The sequence below is a fragment of the Lytechinus variegatus genome, chromosome 2 (genome assembly GCF_018143015.1).
Source record: "Lytechinus variegatus isolate NC3 chromosome 2, Lvar_3.0, whole genome shotgun sequence".
In the NCBI taxonomy this organism is placed as follows: domain Eukaryota; kingdom Metazoa; phylum Echinodermata; class Echinoidea; order Temnopleuroida; family Toxopneustidae; genus Lytechinus; species Lytechinus variegatus.
Genome location: NC_054741.1, coordinates 1,586,620 through 1,604,649, shown reverse-complemented (window position 1 = coordinate 1,604,649; position 18,030 = coordinate 1,586,620). Strand labels below are relative to the sequence as shown.

The 18,030-nt window shown below is 34.9% G+C and overlaps 1 protein-coding gene and 1 long non-coding RNA gene across 6 annotated transcripts in view; both read left to right on the top strand.

The window, feature by feature from the left end:
• Nucleotides 1-18,030, top strand: part of LOC121407032 (blastula protease 10-like) — a 54,719-nt gene that overhangs the window by 21,171 nt on the left and 15,518 nt on the right. For all 5 annotated transcript variants that reach the window (XM_041597929.1, XM_041597928.1, XM_041597932.1 and 2 more), the window contains 4 exons: nucleotides 7,560-7,716; nucleotides 13,103-13,175; nucleotides 15,218-15,418; nucleotides 17,859-17,988. In XM_041597929.1, the coding sequence (XP_041453863.1) occupies nucleotides 7,560-7,716; nucleotides 13,103-13,175; nucleotides 15,218-15,418; nucleotides 17,859-17,988 (561 nt within the window). The remainder of the gene's footprint in view (nucleotides 1-7,559; nucleotides 7,717-13,102; nucleotides 13,176-15,217; nucleotides 15,419-17,858; nucleotides 17,989-18,030) is intronic.
• LOC121407033 lies at nucleotides 1,384-3,632 on the top strand. The gene is made up of 3 exons (XR_005968864.1): nucleotides 1,384-1,423; nucleotides 2,841-2,965; nucleotides 3,454-3,632. It is a non-coding gene; the product is annotated as an uncharacterized LOC121407033 (long non-coding RNA).

The window sequence follows — 18,030 nt, the reverse complement described above, 5'->3', positions numbered from 1 at the left end:
ATTACTGTTTTCCTAGAATTAAATACACCATGTGTACTTTGGCACAGGAGCTATAGTTTGCCCCCATTGACATGATTGATTACTCCTGAAAGGAATTGATTGCTACTACACTTTCTTACACAAAATCCATTCACTCCAATATCTTGTTTAACTAAGGGCCCACTTATATACACTCTTCGTGATGAATACTTTGTTTTATATCCCTCTTATGAATCTTCATGTGTAGGCTTATTTTAGATTGGTCAATATGCGATCATGTGACAAAGTATAAGTTCAATAGGAAAGCCCATCACTGCAAATATTTATATAATATTGACTGGCCTTGAGGGGAACATCAAATATATTGCCAGCAAGAGAATCGTATTGGCCCGAGTCTTTAGACGAGGGCAATATGGGTCTTTTAAGGGCAATATATTTGATGTTCCCGAAAGAAGAGCCAGTCAATATTTTTATTATCATCCAAATCAGATATCTAGAGCAAAAATCGTGATAATGGTGATATTTCTTTTTAAAATAGTTATATTTGTGTCTTGTTAATATAAGGGTCTAGGCTCTGCACTTTACCATTATGACGTACTTGCAAGCGCTTAGATCCAGTGATGTCTTTCATTATGACGTACATTGTTGGCGCGCAGATCCTTATGAAGCGTATCTCTTTATACGCATCCTCAAATGCCCGGATCTGAGACCAGGGAAAATACAAAGGTATATTTTTACCGTGTTTACACATGACTCGGCTCGAGTGTTGAATCCTCAAGCAGGGTCGAACGCTGCGAAGAGGGCATGCTGTGATCGCGTTTATACGTACATATAAAAAGGCGAGTTCAACACGGCTCGCGGATCTCGAACGGAAGAAGAATTATGACGTCGCAAATTAAAGGCGGGAAATTCACCGCCGGAATCGAATCTTGTCCGTGCGAACAACAACAATGCCAAAAGTGAAAGCGCGCGCAGTGACCTAGGTCCACAGAGATACGATCTTACGTATACGTAAGCTCCCGAAGGGAGCTAGAGAGGCAACTCTTTTCGCGCGTTTTTGATTTTCCATAGGTTTTGTACATAACAAACATGGCTGCCATTTGTCCAATTTGAAGGTTGATTTTGGAAGGTCAATGTTTAATTCATGAGTAATGACGTCAAAATACGCATAATGCACTTGTATGATTGGATAAAACGCTAATGTTTTATTCATGTCGTCATGCATTAAACATTTTTTTCCGTCCCACAATTCCCTACGATATCTGTGCGAAGTGTCGTTCTTTTTGATTCTGCGAAATTCAACTTTTTGAAATACAATAGCAAGTCTAATTATCTGTTTTTAGAATTGGTGTTCGAAATCATGATTTCTGAGTGAACTTCAATGGAGCAGAAAATCTTGGAGGAAACATTGATATCAATCTAATGACATTCCATAGGAATAAAAGTAAGTTAAGTTCAATTCCTTACTTTGATCTTAGTTGAAATTGTAATGTGTTTGCTGGGGTTCGGCGTCGCATGCATGGCTTTATGTGCAGTTTACAACGCAAACCACAATTTCCATACTTCCATTTCTTTTTCCTGTCTGATCCTAAATAAGTCTGAAATCTGACTGACATATTTTCTCGGAAAATAACATAGTTTTTCGTAGAACTAAGTTGGTTAATTGGGATGCTTCATGTCCGCCCTTATTAAATCTGTATTTCAGTTCTTATTGTCAAATATCAGGGGTAGATGTGGACTTGTTTACGGCAAAGCTGCATCCAAATTAAGCCAAATACCGTATATAGCCAGAGCGGGATGCGGACTTTGATATCGCCGGTGCCAGCCGGCTGCGAAATTGCCGATGTAGGCTAGGTCATTAGGTGTTGTAAATTAATTGTCAAACAAGCTTGAGTTGAAATTTGAAGTTATAGGCCATGGGCCCCCATGGGCCTAGTACTGATTTTTCGACACCGCTATTTCAATATAATTATCTGCATTTAAAATGAAATGAAATGAAATCTAAATGAACTGAATCTGGAATGATATTGGTAGTTTTGCCATGGCATGGAATGATTTGAGACAGATGTTAACGTTTTTCTTTTTTAAAATAAAAGTAAGGCCCTAGGATAGGTCTAACTTAGATATTTCTAAAAATAAAATTCTAGACCTGTCTGGTTCCACTTTTTTTCTACAAAGATTTAAGTTAACTTTATTTTAATTCCTGGCTGGACCATTGGACTAAAATATAATTAGCCTAGCAACGGAGTTTAATGATTTTTTTTCGGGGGGGGGGGGGGGTAACATTTCTTTGTCAGGGTTCAAACTGCTCAATTGTTTTTTGGAAGGGTTGAGAAAATTTATAGTGCCCTATTTTGAATTGTTTAAGTATAAGGCTAAGCAAAGAGAGCAGCTGATCCAATTGATTTATCTTTATTGTCCTCACTTGGTGTTATTTGTGGTGAAAGGCAAAGGGTCATTTAAACCTGCCAGCAAGTGAGCTAACCCTATTTTTAAATAAAAATCAAACTTAAGAGGAACTCACTTAACGTAGAGATTCAAATCAGACATGTTTATAGACAAAAAATTTAATGATTGTCTCGCACTGATGAATGAGCGAGAGCCATATTATCACAAAAATGATAATTATCCTACCTCTGTCAAAGCTGGCTTGGTGTATATATATATTGAAGATTGACAAAAGACCTCACTATAGTAGGCCACGTATGCTTGAACCATTTAGTTTTTGGTCAAGACCTGCTTTTTTCTAGTTGGGAATTGTGAAAGCTGGAAACTCTGAAAAAATTGTTTTAAGAGAGGAATTTTGTTTTTCACTTTTGAAATGTTTAACTGTAAAGTATTGTATGTATATTGAATTGCAGATCCAATGGGATCCAGTTCTTAGCAGTCCCAGCCTAGTCAGAAGTACAAAGTCAAATACCATTTGCACATCACCAAGAGGTACAATCTGATGAGTAACAGGATATCTGATCTAAAAGCTTGCCAGGTATGCTTGTTTTCATAAAAATATAAAAAACCTATTTTTTCTGAATCATGTTATCCCATAAAGTAAAGCTCCATGATGAGATAATATTCTTTTGGATTCAAATTCACCAGTATTTCCATCATCATCAATGCATACTTATTGTCCATGTCTTTTAGCTATATTAATCATACATAAAATCACTTTAAAACTCAGTTACTCTGAAGACAGAAATAAAAAAGGACAAAATATTGAGATTAATCTTTCGATATATATTTGAATGGGTTTTCACACTTAATAAAAAAAGTTATATGAATAATGATCTATAATAGTGATCTATGATTTTTATCTGGCAACATAAGTTACTACATGTGCATTTTCTAAATAATATTGCATGGAAGAGTAGGGGCTCATAAAAAGTTTAAAACTTCTAAATAAACTGGACTAGATGAGTAAGAATAATTTATATCAGCAGTTCATTTGGTTCCTTTCTCTTTTTGTTTACTATGCAGGTTTCACAAGCTGTTTGAGTATCACCAGGGCAGATCAAGAAGAAATATGAAGGCCAGGTTCATAAAAAGCAGTTTCTTCATTGCAATTACAGATTTAAAAACTTGAATGAATTTAAATAAATGTGTCAATACATATTGAATGCTGCTTAAACTACACATCTGTTGAAAAAAAGATTAATTGGAGTATAGATATTTAGGTCCATAGGTTTCACACAAGATTAAAATATTTTTCCAAAGGGCACACTTACCCCCCCCCCCCCCCTTATTAATGTTCTAATCATCTACATGTAGTACTTATAGTAGTGAAAGCACTTTGAATAATATTAGTAGTTTGAAAGGGATAGGTTGTATTCTGGTAATCTAAACAATGCAGAATGGGCCTTTACTGAGGTCTGGGCTATGTAACATACATGCCTACAGACATATAAAAGGTGATAAGAAATAATGGATTTTCATTGAAAAAATGTGCATAATAAAAACAATGTGACAGAGGGCGAAGAAATCACTCTCAGTCCTGGACCCCAGTTCATTAAGACCAACCACTATTCTAGCTTTGCCATTCTGGTAATTACCATGGAAACATTAAAGCAACAGATCAACATTGGGGTTCCCATGCTAGTTGCTAGTTACATTTGGGGCCAATTTACCATAATTGAAGTCCTTATGAAACAAGAACCTGTATGTATTGCTGGACATAATGCTGTTGAATTCATTTTCTGGGGGAAGTGAAAAGTTGCACTATTCTTTTTTTAATCTCTTTGTTTTTGTAACACTGTATTGTCGATGTCCCGTATAATGAACTAGATTAGCTCTGCAAATAAAAGAATTTGTTGGAAATAGAACACAGCTCTAGCAGCACTTCACAACAATAGACAATAAGCAACTTTGTTACTGATTTACCAATATGCAGATTTGGGAAGGCACTCTTTAGAGAAATGTGCTCCCTTTTTTTTATGAAGTGTCACCGATTAGATTAGCATGCTATTTCTTGTCAGCAAATGCTGAAAAAATAATTTGATATTTTAGTAACTGACTTTGAGAGAGAGGTATATTGATAATCTTTTTATTAATGGCATCCTTGATGCCCCCCTTATATTGACTATGTAAGGCTTATCAATAACTATGTAAGTGAATATACATACTTATTTTTTTCATATTTTTTTCTCTAGATTTTACCAAAAAAATACATCCCCTCTCTTGTAATATCCTTGCAATTTCTGTTGCACTCATTATAGGCATTTTGCTGATGTAATTTGATGCTTTGGTGAGAAAAAATATTTTTATCATGTATTCAAAAATTTATTAACTAATAAACATTTTAATTTGAAATATTACTTTCTAATCTTGATATTCGTGATTTACTTAATCCACCAATTTATATTGCGTGAAAGATATGTGATGATGATGTTATTGCTACCAAACTGTGTTGTGATGAAATGGCACTGAAGATCACTTCTATATGACCATGGTGCTACTGATTGATTGATTCTGTATGTCGGGTATCCATGGGTATAATACTAGTACAACAGGTATTTAGTATCAAAATAACATGCGTGGCAAGATAGCCCATAAAAGCCATTGCAACATGGCATACTGTGACATTCAGGTGCAGCCGAATTAAAGACATGAATGAGTTTGATTTAAAAGTGGAATAGAAATAAAAATGAAATGAGAATAATTGTTTGCTCGCATGATTATGTGGGATGTGTGTGTGTGGAAGAGAGAGGGGGGGGGGGTGGAATTGATAGAGAAATATAGGGGGTGGGCAGGTACAAATTTTTATTTTATTTGGAAGTGACCTTTAAGATAGCGTTGATGAGAGCAAATACATGGGGGGGGGGTACTGGGCTCTCTTTGGCTCCCATTCCAAACTCAGACTTTAAAAAAAATCTTCACAAGATTTGCACCAGATTGTTCATTTCAATATCAAAATAAAGACAAAATGACCTGATTGCTCTCTTGCTCAGATCATTTTAAGTATGTACCCCACCCCCAAAAAATAATAAACAAATATTTGTGGCTATTCATGATGTGTAATGAAAATAATGGGCAGTGATGAACACCTGATGAATAGAGCAAGCAGACCCCTAAGTTCAATCCTACTAATGGATCTCTTGTAAGCTTCCAAAATGTCTTCCAGGGAAATATCTTAATTGATGTAGTAATAATCGCGAAAGAATTAAAAATATGTAAACAAGAAAAGATGAATAAACAACTGAATACCTTGAGGGGGAATGATCAATGAGATGAATTTACCAAAGACGCAGCTCTATACATTTCATATTCAATCACGTCGCGTATTATGCTAATTTGTGACAATTTGCTTATTTGCATATTTTTACGCTGTGCGCGCAGGCCAATTTATGACCACGCCTCTGTTTCGCTGGTGTGCCATGAAGTTGCGGTGTCCATAGCCTTGTACGCAAAAAATGGGAGCAGTGTGCACTTTTGACCTTCCAAAATTTCCCCATGTCTGACCGGATGCAGAAGCGGAGTTTCCACCCCCTGCCTAGGTCAAGAGGGTTCGACACGGCCTTCTGTTTACACACGAAAAAATTGCCGAGTCTGACTCGGCTCGCGGGTTGAAACCTACGATTTTGGCGGATCAAAAAAGCCGTGTTCGACACGGCTCGCGAATCACAGTGATCGCGTTTACACAGCATAAAATTGCCGTGTTCGACACGGCTCGCGTGTCGAACCCCCGAGCCGTGTCCCTGTGTAAACACGGTATTTGCGTCGTCGCGTCTCTGCATATCGCATGCAAAGTAAATATGCGCATTGAGACCGAGGAAAATACAAATAATATACCTATCCCTTCGCGATATTTATGAATCTAGGGCAATACGGTTTTGTAAATGACCAGCTCAGATGTCTGATACGGGTAATAATTCCGTATACACTGTTAAAAAAAACCTGATTTTACAGAAAAATAAAAGAAGATTTTGCAGAAAGCAATACCAGAATCATTCTTTAAATTCATGAAACAGGAATTTTTCTGCATTTTAACAGAACAGGTCTGTTAGAAAAAGGGGAAAAGAGTGTTTTATTTAAGGAAATTTGTAAGATTACACACACCAAATACCAATTTCCTGTAAGATTACGCAATCTGGTAAGATTACAGGTGTTCTCGAGACTCTGCTGCAGGAACTTCTTTTAGTTTAAGGATAAATTTTCTAACAGTGTAGTCTCCTTCTAGCTCCTTATATTTTTTTTATATACTTTCATGGAAAGCTGTTTGTAAGATACGAGAGAGGACTTGTGACCCTTTCTTAGGCATTAACTCTCATCAATGAAAATTTGGTGTACCACAAGAAAGGATAATTAGTCATCCATAAAGTCACTCATAACTTACGGTTTTATGAAACGGCCTTATGGTCATATCTATTCCATTGCACAAATTATTTAAATATTCAAATCAGTCTTCTTTAGTGTCACCAGGCTTGGGTTTCTGGGAGCCTTCTAGAAGAATTTGTGATGAAATAGATAATTTTCCAATTGTGGGTTTATTGGGAAGTTCACCCTGAAAAAAATATAAAAAAAATTGCTGAAGGTCTGAGAAAAATCCATGAAAGAATAAATAAGTTATTAGATTTTTAGTATTTTGATTTGTGAAGCCATATAATAATATAATAATAATAATAAAATAATATAAGATTTGTAAAGCGCACGTATTCGCCTTTCTATAGGTGCTCAAGGCGCTCTTACATATCGTATGGTAAAAATTTAAAGAAATGTCATTTTCGCAGAAAATTGAAAATGATTTTTACTGTACCTCAATTATATCAATAAAATCATTTTACACCTGTTCCTATAATGAAAACAAAAATAAGTCATCAAGAATCATTGAAGAATTCAAATTTATGAATTTTATAGTAAATACCAGGGGCAAATGCTCATTTATGACGGTACAAATCCAAAACTTAATACTTTGATAACTTTCTTAATCTTTATTGGATTTTCCTCAAACCTTCACCAATATTTTCATTATATTTATATTTTCACAACAAAGTTGTTGTCAGGCTAAACTTTCCCTTTAATAACCACCTGAATCTTGCAAGTTTATTGACACTCACCTCCTTCTGTAATTTGATAATTTTCATTGGCAGACGAAATTAAAACTGATGTAGTTATCGCCGCTATAGACGGATTGAATGCAATTCTAGGAGATCTTTTCACATTTGTGGACATCACAGACAAAGTTGGAGCTGGATGCCAAAATTCATATCAGAATCATTACATCTGTATTAAGAACGATGGAAGCGGGTAAGTCTGTTGACAAGTGCTAATGAAAGCTGTATACAAAGTGAACTATTCAATTAGATTAATTGTTTTATTGGTTGTCCTTGGTTTCAATTGAAACATATTGATATTGATTGAGGAAAATGGAAAAAAATATTATATGAAAGATTTATAATTCATTTTAATTCAGGCCTTTTATCCCCCCTCCCAAATAAAAACATGCAACAACAAACCAAACTAATCTGAGATATCTTTATTTAAAAATGTATGTAATATATTAGTGGCTTTTACTGAAATGATTCTTGTAATGTAGTGGCATGAGTTGTGTACTTTACAATTTCAATCCATTTGTCTATGTTCATTATTTGCTTGCCCCGTTTGTTTACATAATAAAAAATGCAGAAGAAAAATTGTAATCAAATTTAATCCTTAAAAGAGTCTGTGAATAAAAAAATTGCATTTTATGGGCCTTAATTAGTTTATTAAGGTAAAATATCAATTAGCAAGTAATTTTTTTTAAGAATTTGATTTTACCATTTTGTAGATTATGCCATGGGTAATGCGCATGCCGATTTTCGGACCGACAACCAAGATCATTAAGGAGGACTTAAGGATGTTCCACAGCTATGTTTGTGCACATCATGATCTGCGCATATTTTACACTCTGCGCGCTGACGTCACAATGGATGAACAGGTGATTAATCAGCTGTACGTATGAGCTGATTTGTCTCCTTATCTGCAGATCCGATGTCTTATTTTATGAAGCTAAGAAACTGGAATTATACCATGGTCATTTTTTGTCTCACCTGCATAGCAGAGTGAGACTATAGGCGCCGCTTTTCCGACGGCGACGGCGGCGGCGGCGTCAACATCAAATCTTAACCTGAGGTTAAGTTTTTGAAATGACATCATAACTTAGAAAGTATATGGACCTAGTTCATGAAACTTGGCCATAAGGTTAATCAAGTATTACTGAACATCCTATCAGAGTTTCATGTCACATGACCAAGGTCAAAGGTCATTTAGGGCCAATGAACTTAGACCATGTTGGAGGAATCAACATCGAAATCTTAACCTGAGGTTAAGTTTTTGAAATGTCATCATAACTTAGAAAATATATGGACCTAGTTCATGAAACTTGGACATAAGGTTAATCAAGTATCACTAAACATCCTGCATGAGTTTCACGTCACATGACCAAGGTCAAAGGTCATTTAGGGTCAATGAACTTTGGCCGAACTGGGGATATCTGTTGAATTCCCATCATAACTTTGAAAGTTTATGGATCTGATTCATGAAATTTGGACATAATAGTAACCAAGCATCACTGAACATTTTGTGCAAGTTTCAGGTCTCATGATTAAGGTCAAAGGTCATTTAGGGTCAATGAACTTTGGCCGAATTGTGGGTATCTGTTGAATTACCATCATAACTTTGAAAGTTTATTGATCTAGTTCATTAAACTTGGACATTAAAGTAATCAAGTATCACTGAACATCCTGTGCGCGTTTCAGGTCACATGACCAAGGTCAAAGGTCAATGAACTTTGGCCGAATTGGGTTATCTGTTGAATTACCATCATAACTTTGAAAGTTTATGGATCTGATTCATGAAACTTGTACATAAGAGTAATCAAGTATCACTGAACATCCTGTGCGAGTTTCAGGTCACATGATCAAGGTCAAAGGTCATGTAAGGTCAATGAACTTTGGCCATGTTTTTTTTTTGTTGAATAACCATCATATCTCTGTAAGTTTATTGGTCTAGTTCATAAAAAGTGGACATAAGAGTAACCATGTATCACTAAACATTTTGTGCGAGTTAGAGTAGTTTTCAAAGTCAGCACTGCTGCTATATTGAACTGCGTGATGCAGGTGAGACGGCCAGAGGCATTCCACTTGTTTTAGATTCCTCTACAATTTCAAAATACTTTGCTCTGTCGTGCTCCAAAGTATGACGAATATGGCCCCGAGTTTGAATAAATGGTAGAGTGGTTTGAATTTGTTTTTCTCACATAGATACAAAGCTTTTGGCGCGTATTGGGTTTTTTTTTAAAGGCGCATTTGCTCTAATAAAAGTGCTGATAGTTTGAAAACTAGCACATGAACCCATATTTTTTTAATGTTTGCACCTCTTAGGTATACATTCTTCTACAACTTTGCAAAGTTTGGTGAAAAATGACATGGGTTTTGAATAAAGCGCATTCACTTCTTGTACTTCTCAAGTTTGTTATTGAAATTACACGTTTTTTTAGGTTTAGTTTTTGTTATCTTTCGCACATTTTCTAAGAACTGAGAGTGCTGTTAGACTTAAAAGAGCAGACAATAATAGCAACATAAATAGATTATCCATCTTAAGGGATAAAATTATTAATTATAATGTGAAACCTGATGGTATTTTCATGGATTTTGAGTGAGTGATAGAGATTTAAACTCATTGTTGTGAGGTCTAAAAATGTCAAATTCTTTTGAATGTGCATTCTTCAGAACACCCATTTATGTGTGAACTTTAAAGCTCTATAGCAAATATCAAGCACATGGACCATGTTAATTTTTACATATTTGGAATATTCAGATGCTAAAGTATCTATGTGCAAAGTGTGATGAAAATGACATGGATTTTCAATGTTTGGGAGCAAAACTAGGGAACCATTTGCATTCTAGATGGTATTATCAGACTTTTGCTTGTTTTTGGCGCATTTTGGACTATTTTAAGTAAACTTGCAATGATTTGGACACTGATGATTTGAAAACAAGCAAATGGAGCCCATATTTTTAATATTAAAACGTCTTCAGAATATATTCTTCTACAAATCTAGAGAGTATGATGAAAATTACATGGATTTTGAATGTTTGGGAGCAGAACTAACGAACCATTCGTATTTTAGATGCCCGTTTTAGGCGCATTTTATTTATTTTTTATTTATTTTTAATTTATTTATTTACCACTTGTGGGATGGAACACCCTACCAGCACATGCTGTTTTTCGAAGGGGTCCATTCTGTTTCAAGCCAATTCGGACACTTTAGATAACTGATAGTTTAAAAACGAGCACATGGATCGCATATTTGTAACATTTTAATGTCTATTCCTCTTCAGATCTGGAGAGAATGAAGAAAATGACATGGATTTTGAATGCTTAGGAACTCTGAGAACTAACGAACCATTCGTAGTATTTTAGACCTTAGTCGGTTTTAGGGGGGGAAATGTGAAAAAAAAATAAATAAGCACACAAACCTATATTATTTTTTGCGTATTCATAATGCACAGATAGATACCAAATTAACTCTCTGCAAAATTTGGTGAAAATGACATGTACTTCATTTTAACTGTGGAACGTCCTTAATGCCCTCCCCCCGTCTTCTTTCGTCGAAATAGTCCAGTCTTTTTAGGGTAAATCGTAGGAAATGAAACATGACATATCATCAATAATTAATATGAAATGAATGACTGGTTTCTCAATCAACGTCAAAGGTCATTTAAGGTCAACAAATTTTGTTCATGCTTGACAGAGCTTATTTATCTAGGTTGTCTCATCAAGATTTGCTTCAAGATGAATAAAAAATAAAAATAATGAAATCAGAGGTCAACATTGAATACTGTCCATCACTTGCATCAATTTGATATTCTGTTTGAATTGTGTGTTGAATAAAACGCTTGAAACAATCTCAATGAACAATAAAATCAAAGAAACAGATTGGTGAAAGTTTGAGGAAGAATGAATGGATAGCAGAAAGCATTTGAATATTGAGATCACTATTGTCATGTAGATCCTCCTTTTGGCAATGCGACCAAGATCTGTGATGTTCGCACACAAACAACTTCCCCATTCCATTATCACTAGAAGTTCATACATGACTTTTTATTGTAATCAAATGTTTCCTTTTATTTTGTCCGTCTCAGGGTTGTGTCTTCTTTTTTGTAAGATAATATTTTCCCTCATAATATGTCTATATTGTCTTGTCCAGAGCTCACTGCAACAATAAAGTCATTATGCATTCCTTATCCCCAATTGGTTGTAATAAAATGATTGAGGAATTATTAAAAAGAATCATCATTTAGATTTATTATAATAAAAGATCAATTCATTCAATTGGGATTGGCCACGTCGTAGTCTAATGGTTCTTGTAGTTCTCATCCTTCAGCGTTGTGGGTTCCAGATATAGCGGTATGGTGTGTTTTTATTTCGCAAGAAATTTGTCTCTACTGCACTGCTCTTGAACCAGGTGAATGTGAATGGATATCCAGCAGTGAGGATATATTCCTTTATCCAATGGGATAAAAATGATGAAGCAGCACCTTGAGCTAAAGCTAGGGTAAAATTGCACTTTGTATCCTCTGGCAAAGGGCTATGTAAATTTGATTATTACCTATCTGAGGTGTTTTCCCGTGGCAGTTTGTGAAGCGACGCAGTATATTACATGAGATGTGGCTCTATGCAGTGCATGACAAAAAAAATCGTTTGAGAGCATATTATCAATTCTCTTTTCAAAACGACCAGATATTTTAGTATCTAAACATACGTTTCTTGACTGGTTCCCTATCAAAAATCAGATTATCTTTAAGATTTCGTTGCCTATATTTCATAGTATTCTTGGATCAGCACTCAAAATTTGGAGCGAAGATCATTTGCTTTTGCATGCCCCACTTTGTGGAATCGCCTTCCTGAACACATTAAAAAATGTACCTCTGTCGAAACGTTCAAATATCTTCTAAAAACATTGGCTCTTTATGCGCCTTTATCACTCCACAGAGTGGATTTGGCTCTTTTTAGTCACATTTTTATTATTACCATCATTATCATTATTATTACCATCATTATCATTGTTTTTACTATTATTATTATCATTATTGATCAGTCCGTGAACTCAGTAACAGCCAAAGCAGGGGGCCACATGTAAAATGTTGTTGTATATGAACTTGATGCATGTATCTTTCTACCTTCGACTTTCTTTCCTTTTTGTCTTTCTTTCTTTTCATTTTTTCCTTTTTCATTTTTCTGTCTTCCCCTTTCTCCCTTTTCTTCATTACCTATATATTCTCTCTTTCTCTCTCTTATCTATTCTTCTTTATCTTTTCCTTCTTTACATTACTTCTTTTTTTTCAATTGGTAAAATTATAAATTTCATCTTAAAGGTAAAATGGCCTCAGAATACCACCCCAGAACACTATCATGACTATGTCATAATATCTCTATATGTTTCTGTTGCTTATGCTCAGTGATTATGTAAATTTGTTTATTGTGTAATATAGTGTGTAATTGAAATTTTGATATCTTTTATTAGATTGCTGAAATTGCTACGTCCTTTTAAGACATAAAGTTGGAAAGGCAGCATCAACAACTATTAACCTTGCCCTGGTATCAGTGAACTTTAACACATCAAAAAAATATTGAAATTTTATTGTTGCAGGTGCTATTCTTATATTGGAAAAACAAGCGGAGAGTACCAAACTCTAATGCTTCAAAAGGATAAATGTGAAAACGTAAGATTGATTTGATCATTTGAGTCATTTTACTTTAAGTTTTGAACAATAGCTGTCTACTGTAGTTTAATACATTAAAAGAAATAATATGGACATGATAGAATAGGTGAAGGACAACGAGAAAATATGAATGACAAATGTTTTCCCTCATAATATGTCTATCCTTTTCTGCTGGTTTGTTTAACCAAATCATATTGTCAAATAGAACATCTTGTCTGTTCCTATTTCTTTTTTAATGTGAACTGGGACTGGGTAAATATTGCAATTCCATTTACTGTTCTGGGTCCGTTGCAGAAAGAGTTGCGTTTAAACGCAAGTCAAAAATATCAAACGCAAGTCCCAAATACGCGCTGTGTGATTGGTTGAAAATCAAGTTGCGCATGATTTTTAGAGTTAAAATTGATTGCAACTCTTTCTGCAACAGGTCACTGATGCTATAAGTATGGTGAAGATCAACAGGCTAGATGTACGATGATAATGTCTTTTTCACGATAAGGCACGTTACATACTTAACGTGATAAGGGTGTCAAAAACACAAAAATAATGAAAAAAGGGTATCTATTTCGTTATAGGAAGTTACGTGTTTAGGGTCAAATTTGCGGGGATGATAAAACAAAATTAAAATGTTTTATAAAGGATGTCCTTTTTACCCATCAACACTACGTGTTTAGAGTCCGATTTGCGCGAGGTGCAGAAGGTGGGGTCGTACTAAACCAAATGAAAACCGACGACCGAAGGACCCGTGACATAACAATAAAATATTCTTGTACTTGTTTAGGGGTTCATTTCAGGGAATATTTTCCACGAGTATCGTTTTGTTCCGAATACTTGTTAAGGGTACGGTTTCACACGCCATGCAATACTTGTTAAGGGGTGCATTTTTAGAATGTGGAAATTACACAGCAAAAACTGTGGTGTTAACCGGTGTACATAGAGGACCACACCAGTTATTTTACATCGGTGTTAAATTGGTGGTGTTAGTTTTACACTTATAGGTGTTATTACAACACCTTTTGTTGTTACATTTACACTCTTTGGTGTTGTGTTTGATCTCTAGGGTGTAATTCTAGCACCTCAGGGTGTGGTCCTCTATTAACACCAATTGTGTCAGTTTTAACACCACAGTTTTTACAGTGTACTGTTTAGGGTGCTTTTCGAGACCCCATGGTCGCGCATGGTATCCACTCGTCAATGGAAGTGCCCCCCCCCCCCCGGGTGTAATAATTGACTTTGATTCTAAAGACTTCTGTGTGAAATATTTGCTTGCTGCCATGACTTAGTTAAACTTTAAGGTGTGGTCCCAAGTGGCGTTTAATAGATGTATGATGGTATAAATTGTTCACAACATTGTTTTATATTCTTTAAACATCAGCAATATCTGTGAAACATGCTTGTTTGAGTTGCCATATCCGCAATAATCAGCGAAGTCAAGTTTCAACAACTCAACATCTCATCTTCCTGTCCCCAAACAAGTCAAATTTGCTTATATTCCTCACATCTTCACTACACATTATTAATTCATCCATAATTCATGAAAGGAAATATGTCACTTTTGGTTAAATCAGTGCGGATGAAAACAAATGCCCAAAATTTGTAAACGTGATTCGTGCACAATTAATCCTCCCATCAGTGCGACCGCGCTCTTGATTAAAAAATAATAATAAATGAGTTTGAGCGTAACTGGATTCTATGGATTGATGCTCTCAGCAATGTTCCAAATTATGTTTAAACTTATTCCCAAACTTGGTAAAATACAGTGCTTTATGCCGCCAATACACTGTAAAAGAATTAATATCAAAATTAATTATTCAAGCTTTCATTATCTATTTAAAGAAGTAAGCAATCCATTTCATATACTTCCACTATTAAATAGAGAGGTAATTCAGAGTACATGTATGATATATTCAGAGGGAATTCAGAAAATGAAATACACACACTTGAAGTGTTTATTCATTTATGCACATGTACCACGACATATGATCTTTTGAAACAGTGTACCTTTTTTGTTTATTTTTATATTTGTACATTGATGTCGCACACAGAAAGTTGTCATCCAGCACGAGTTTATACACGCTTTGGGAGCGTACCATGAACAACAAAGAGAGGATGCCCCGCTTTATGAGACATTACACAAGGATAATATCAAGGACAATAAGGTAGGCAACTTCGAAGAAAAAGTCACAGCTGCCCTCTGTACAGATTGTCCATTCTCGATGTGCGATGCAATGCACTATAGACGAAAGGTAAGTCCTAATGTTTTATCAGAAATTATTTACTGAAAAATAAATTAAGTTTGGGAGTTTTCAAACTTGGTCTATCGTACTAAGTGCTGCAGTGACATTATTACTCCAATTCACTTTGTGCGCTGATGACAACTCGCATGCACAGCAAAAACTGTGGTGTTAACCGGTTTACATAGAGGTCCACACCAGTACTGCCGTGTTAAATTGGTGGTGTTAATTTTACACCTATAGGTGTTACTACAACACCTTTTTTTGTTACACTCTTTGTTTTATGTTTAATATCTCGATCGGGTGTAATTTTAACACCTCAGGGTGTGGTCCTCTATTAACACCAATTGGTGTCAGTTTTAACACTGCAGTTTTTACAGTGTGTTAGAAAGAGGTAGACATAACCTCTTTCAGGACTTTGCTCCTCCTGAATTTGTATTTGACTCTAATTTGGAGTGCAGTCTCCAAAAAGCTTTCTTTCATCACACTAAGTAATCTGGCAGTCTTTTTTTCAATTGCATGCTCTTCAGGCCAAGGAAATAAATTAACCCATTTTCAGATATAATATGATGTACCATAATTCCATAGACTTCTACTTATGCTATCAATTTAACAAATAGTATGATGAATTCAATCAATTGAGAAAATAACAATGGTTATAACAAGTTATTACACGTATCACAGCTTTCTTGTTCAGACTTTAGGCCAACTTGAAAAGATTTAAGGGTGTATCATCAGCTGTCATTGAAAAAAGTTCATTTGAAATCTTCAATAACACTTCCATTTATACACACAAAAAGCATTTTAAATCTTACCCAAAATGTGCTATGACAACTAAAACTGGTGCATAAAATATTGATAACTATTGACAGAACTAAATATTCTTTCTGTGTAAAGGGTACAAAAGATAAAGCGAGCAAATTCTTCCCAATATGGCACAGGAACACTAAATCCATGATTGGGTGTAAAGAATGTCCAACCTGCACAGATGTGCTCCATATAAGAAGAAAAACTACCAAATCCTAAACCTTGTCCAACTGTCCAACTCTAGAAAGCTTTCAATGAACTCATTAAACATCCAATTTCTCCTTACCCAGATGGTATTTTAACTCGAATCAATGTGGAGTTTGAATATGAATTGAGCAATCCCTTAGGCATATCATCCTTAAACTAGATCACAATACCGAGTCATTTGTAATAGTGGATATTTTTTCATACCGAAAAAACACAAACCAACTGTCGTGGGTCAGGGTTGGACCGTAAAAGGGACTGAGTTCATTGAAGAACACAGACAGTAAATATAATGTCAATGAAGTCTATTCAGTGTCATCACATTAACCATTGCTCATGGAACATACATAAACAGAAAAAAACCTGTCGAGATACAGAAAAAGATGCACTTTTGCATCACATTACGGATTATAAAAAAAAAACTTCATTTGAATTCGCCAACAGATTCTTGGTTCTATTCCAATTTGCAATATGTCTCAAAAATTATATATCATATATGAATGAAATGTACATGCTATTATTATTCATATTCATAACGAAGCAAAGAAGCATGTTGTTTCAACCTTCAAACAATGTCATACTTTGACAAAGTCCAAAAATCTCAAATTACTTTCACTTTATATAAGGTTTACTTTTCACAAGTTTTATTCAAATAACTATTGATATATAACTACATAGGGGTGTTGCAAGAAAATATTTGCAATCAATCGCAAATATTCTGTTGCAAATTTAAAGTTGATTGATCCCTTTTAACTTTTGCAAATCAGATTACACTCCTTGTTTCATGGAGCAGATTGGCAATTCATTGCACGACATAATTATGCTTGATTTCGGGAACGAAAATAGACTTGGCAATTGATCGCAAGTTTCTTGCAACGTCCCAGTAGTGTAACTGTCCAAGTTTAATTAAACTTCTGCTTTATCATGATCCTTATCATTTAGCTTAAAAGAATATCAATTTATATTTATAATTATCATAATGATTATGCACATTATTTTCTCAAATTTGCCATCAAACAATGAATTTAAAACTGCAGCAATTCCTGTTTAACATTTCACAATGATTTGTAATAGATGCTAAATCATTAACGAAACAAGACAGTCTTCAAGGTTTTTATACTTGTGATAAAGTATCACTGTTTTGAATGGCCAATATTGATTAAATACTTTTAGTAAGAGATTCCTACCGAAGGTCAAACAACCACTATTAACAAGCTGCATCATCGAGACTGCAAACTCCACAGCCCCCCCAAAAAAAAAAAAAATCTTCGCTTTATATACACTCACTGTTTTTCTCAAATTTAGGAATTTTTCATTTACCAATATTATTTTTACTGTGCTTTAAAATTGAATAATCATATGATATGATTATGTAAGTGAAAAAAAGTATGATTACCTTTCTTCAAACTGAAATATTTTCATGATTCTTTGACAAAACCAGGCATTCTCTAAAAATGGCAATCCCACTATTGAAGCCAATGATCCGGGTCAATGGCCAATGCAGGGACAACAGATTGAGATCAAACCTGGAGATATCTGCGTTATCCACAGCCTATACCAAAGTGAACTTCGTGAGTGTCTATATGTGGCAACACTTAAAAAAAATTATTTTA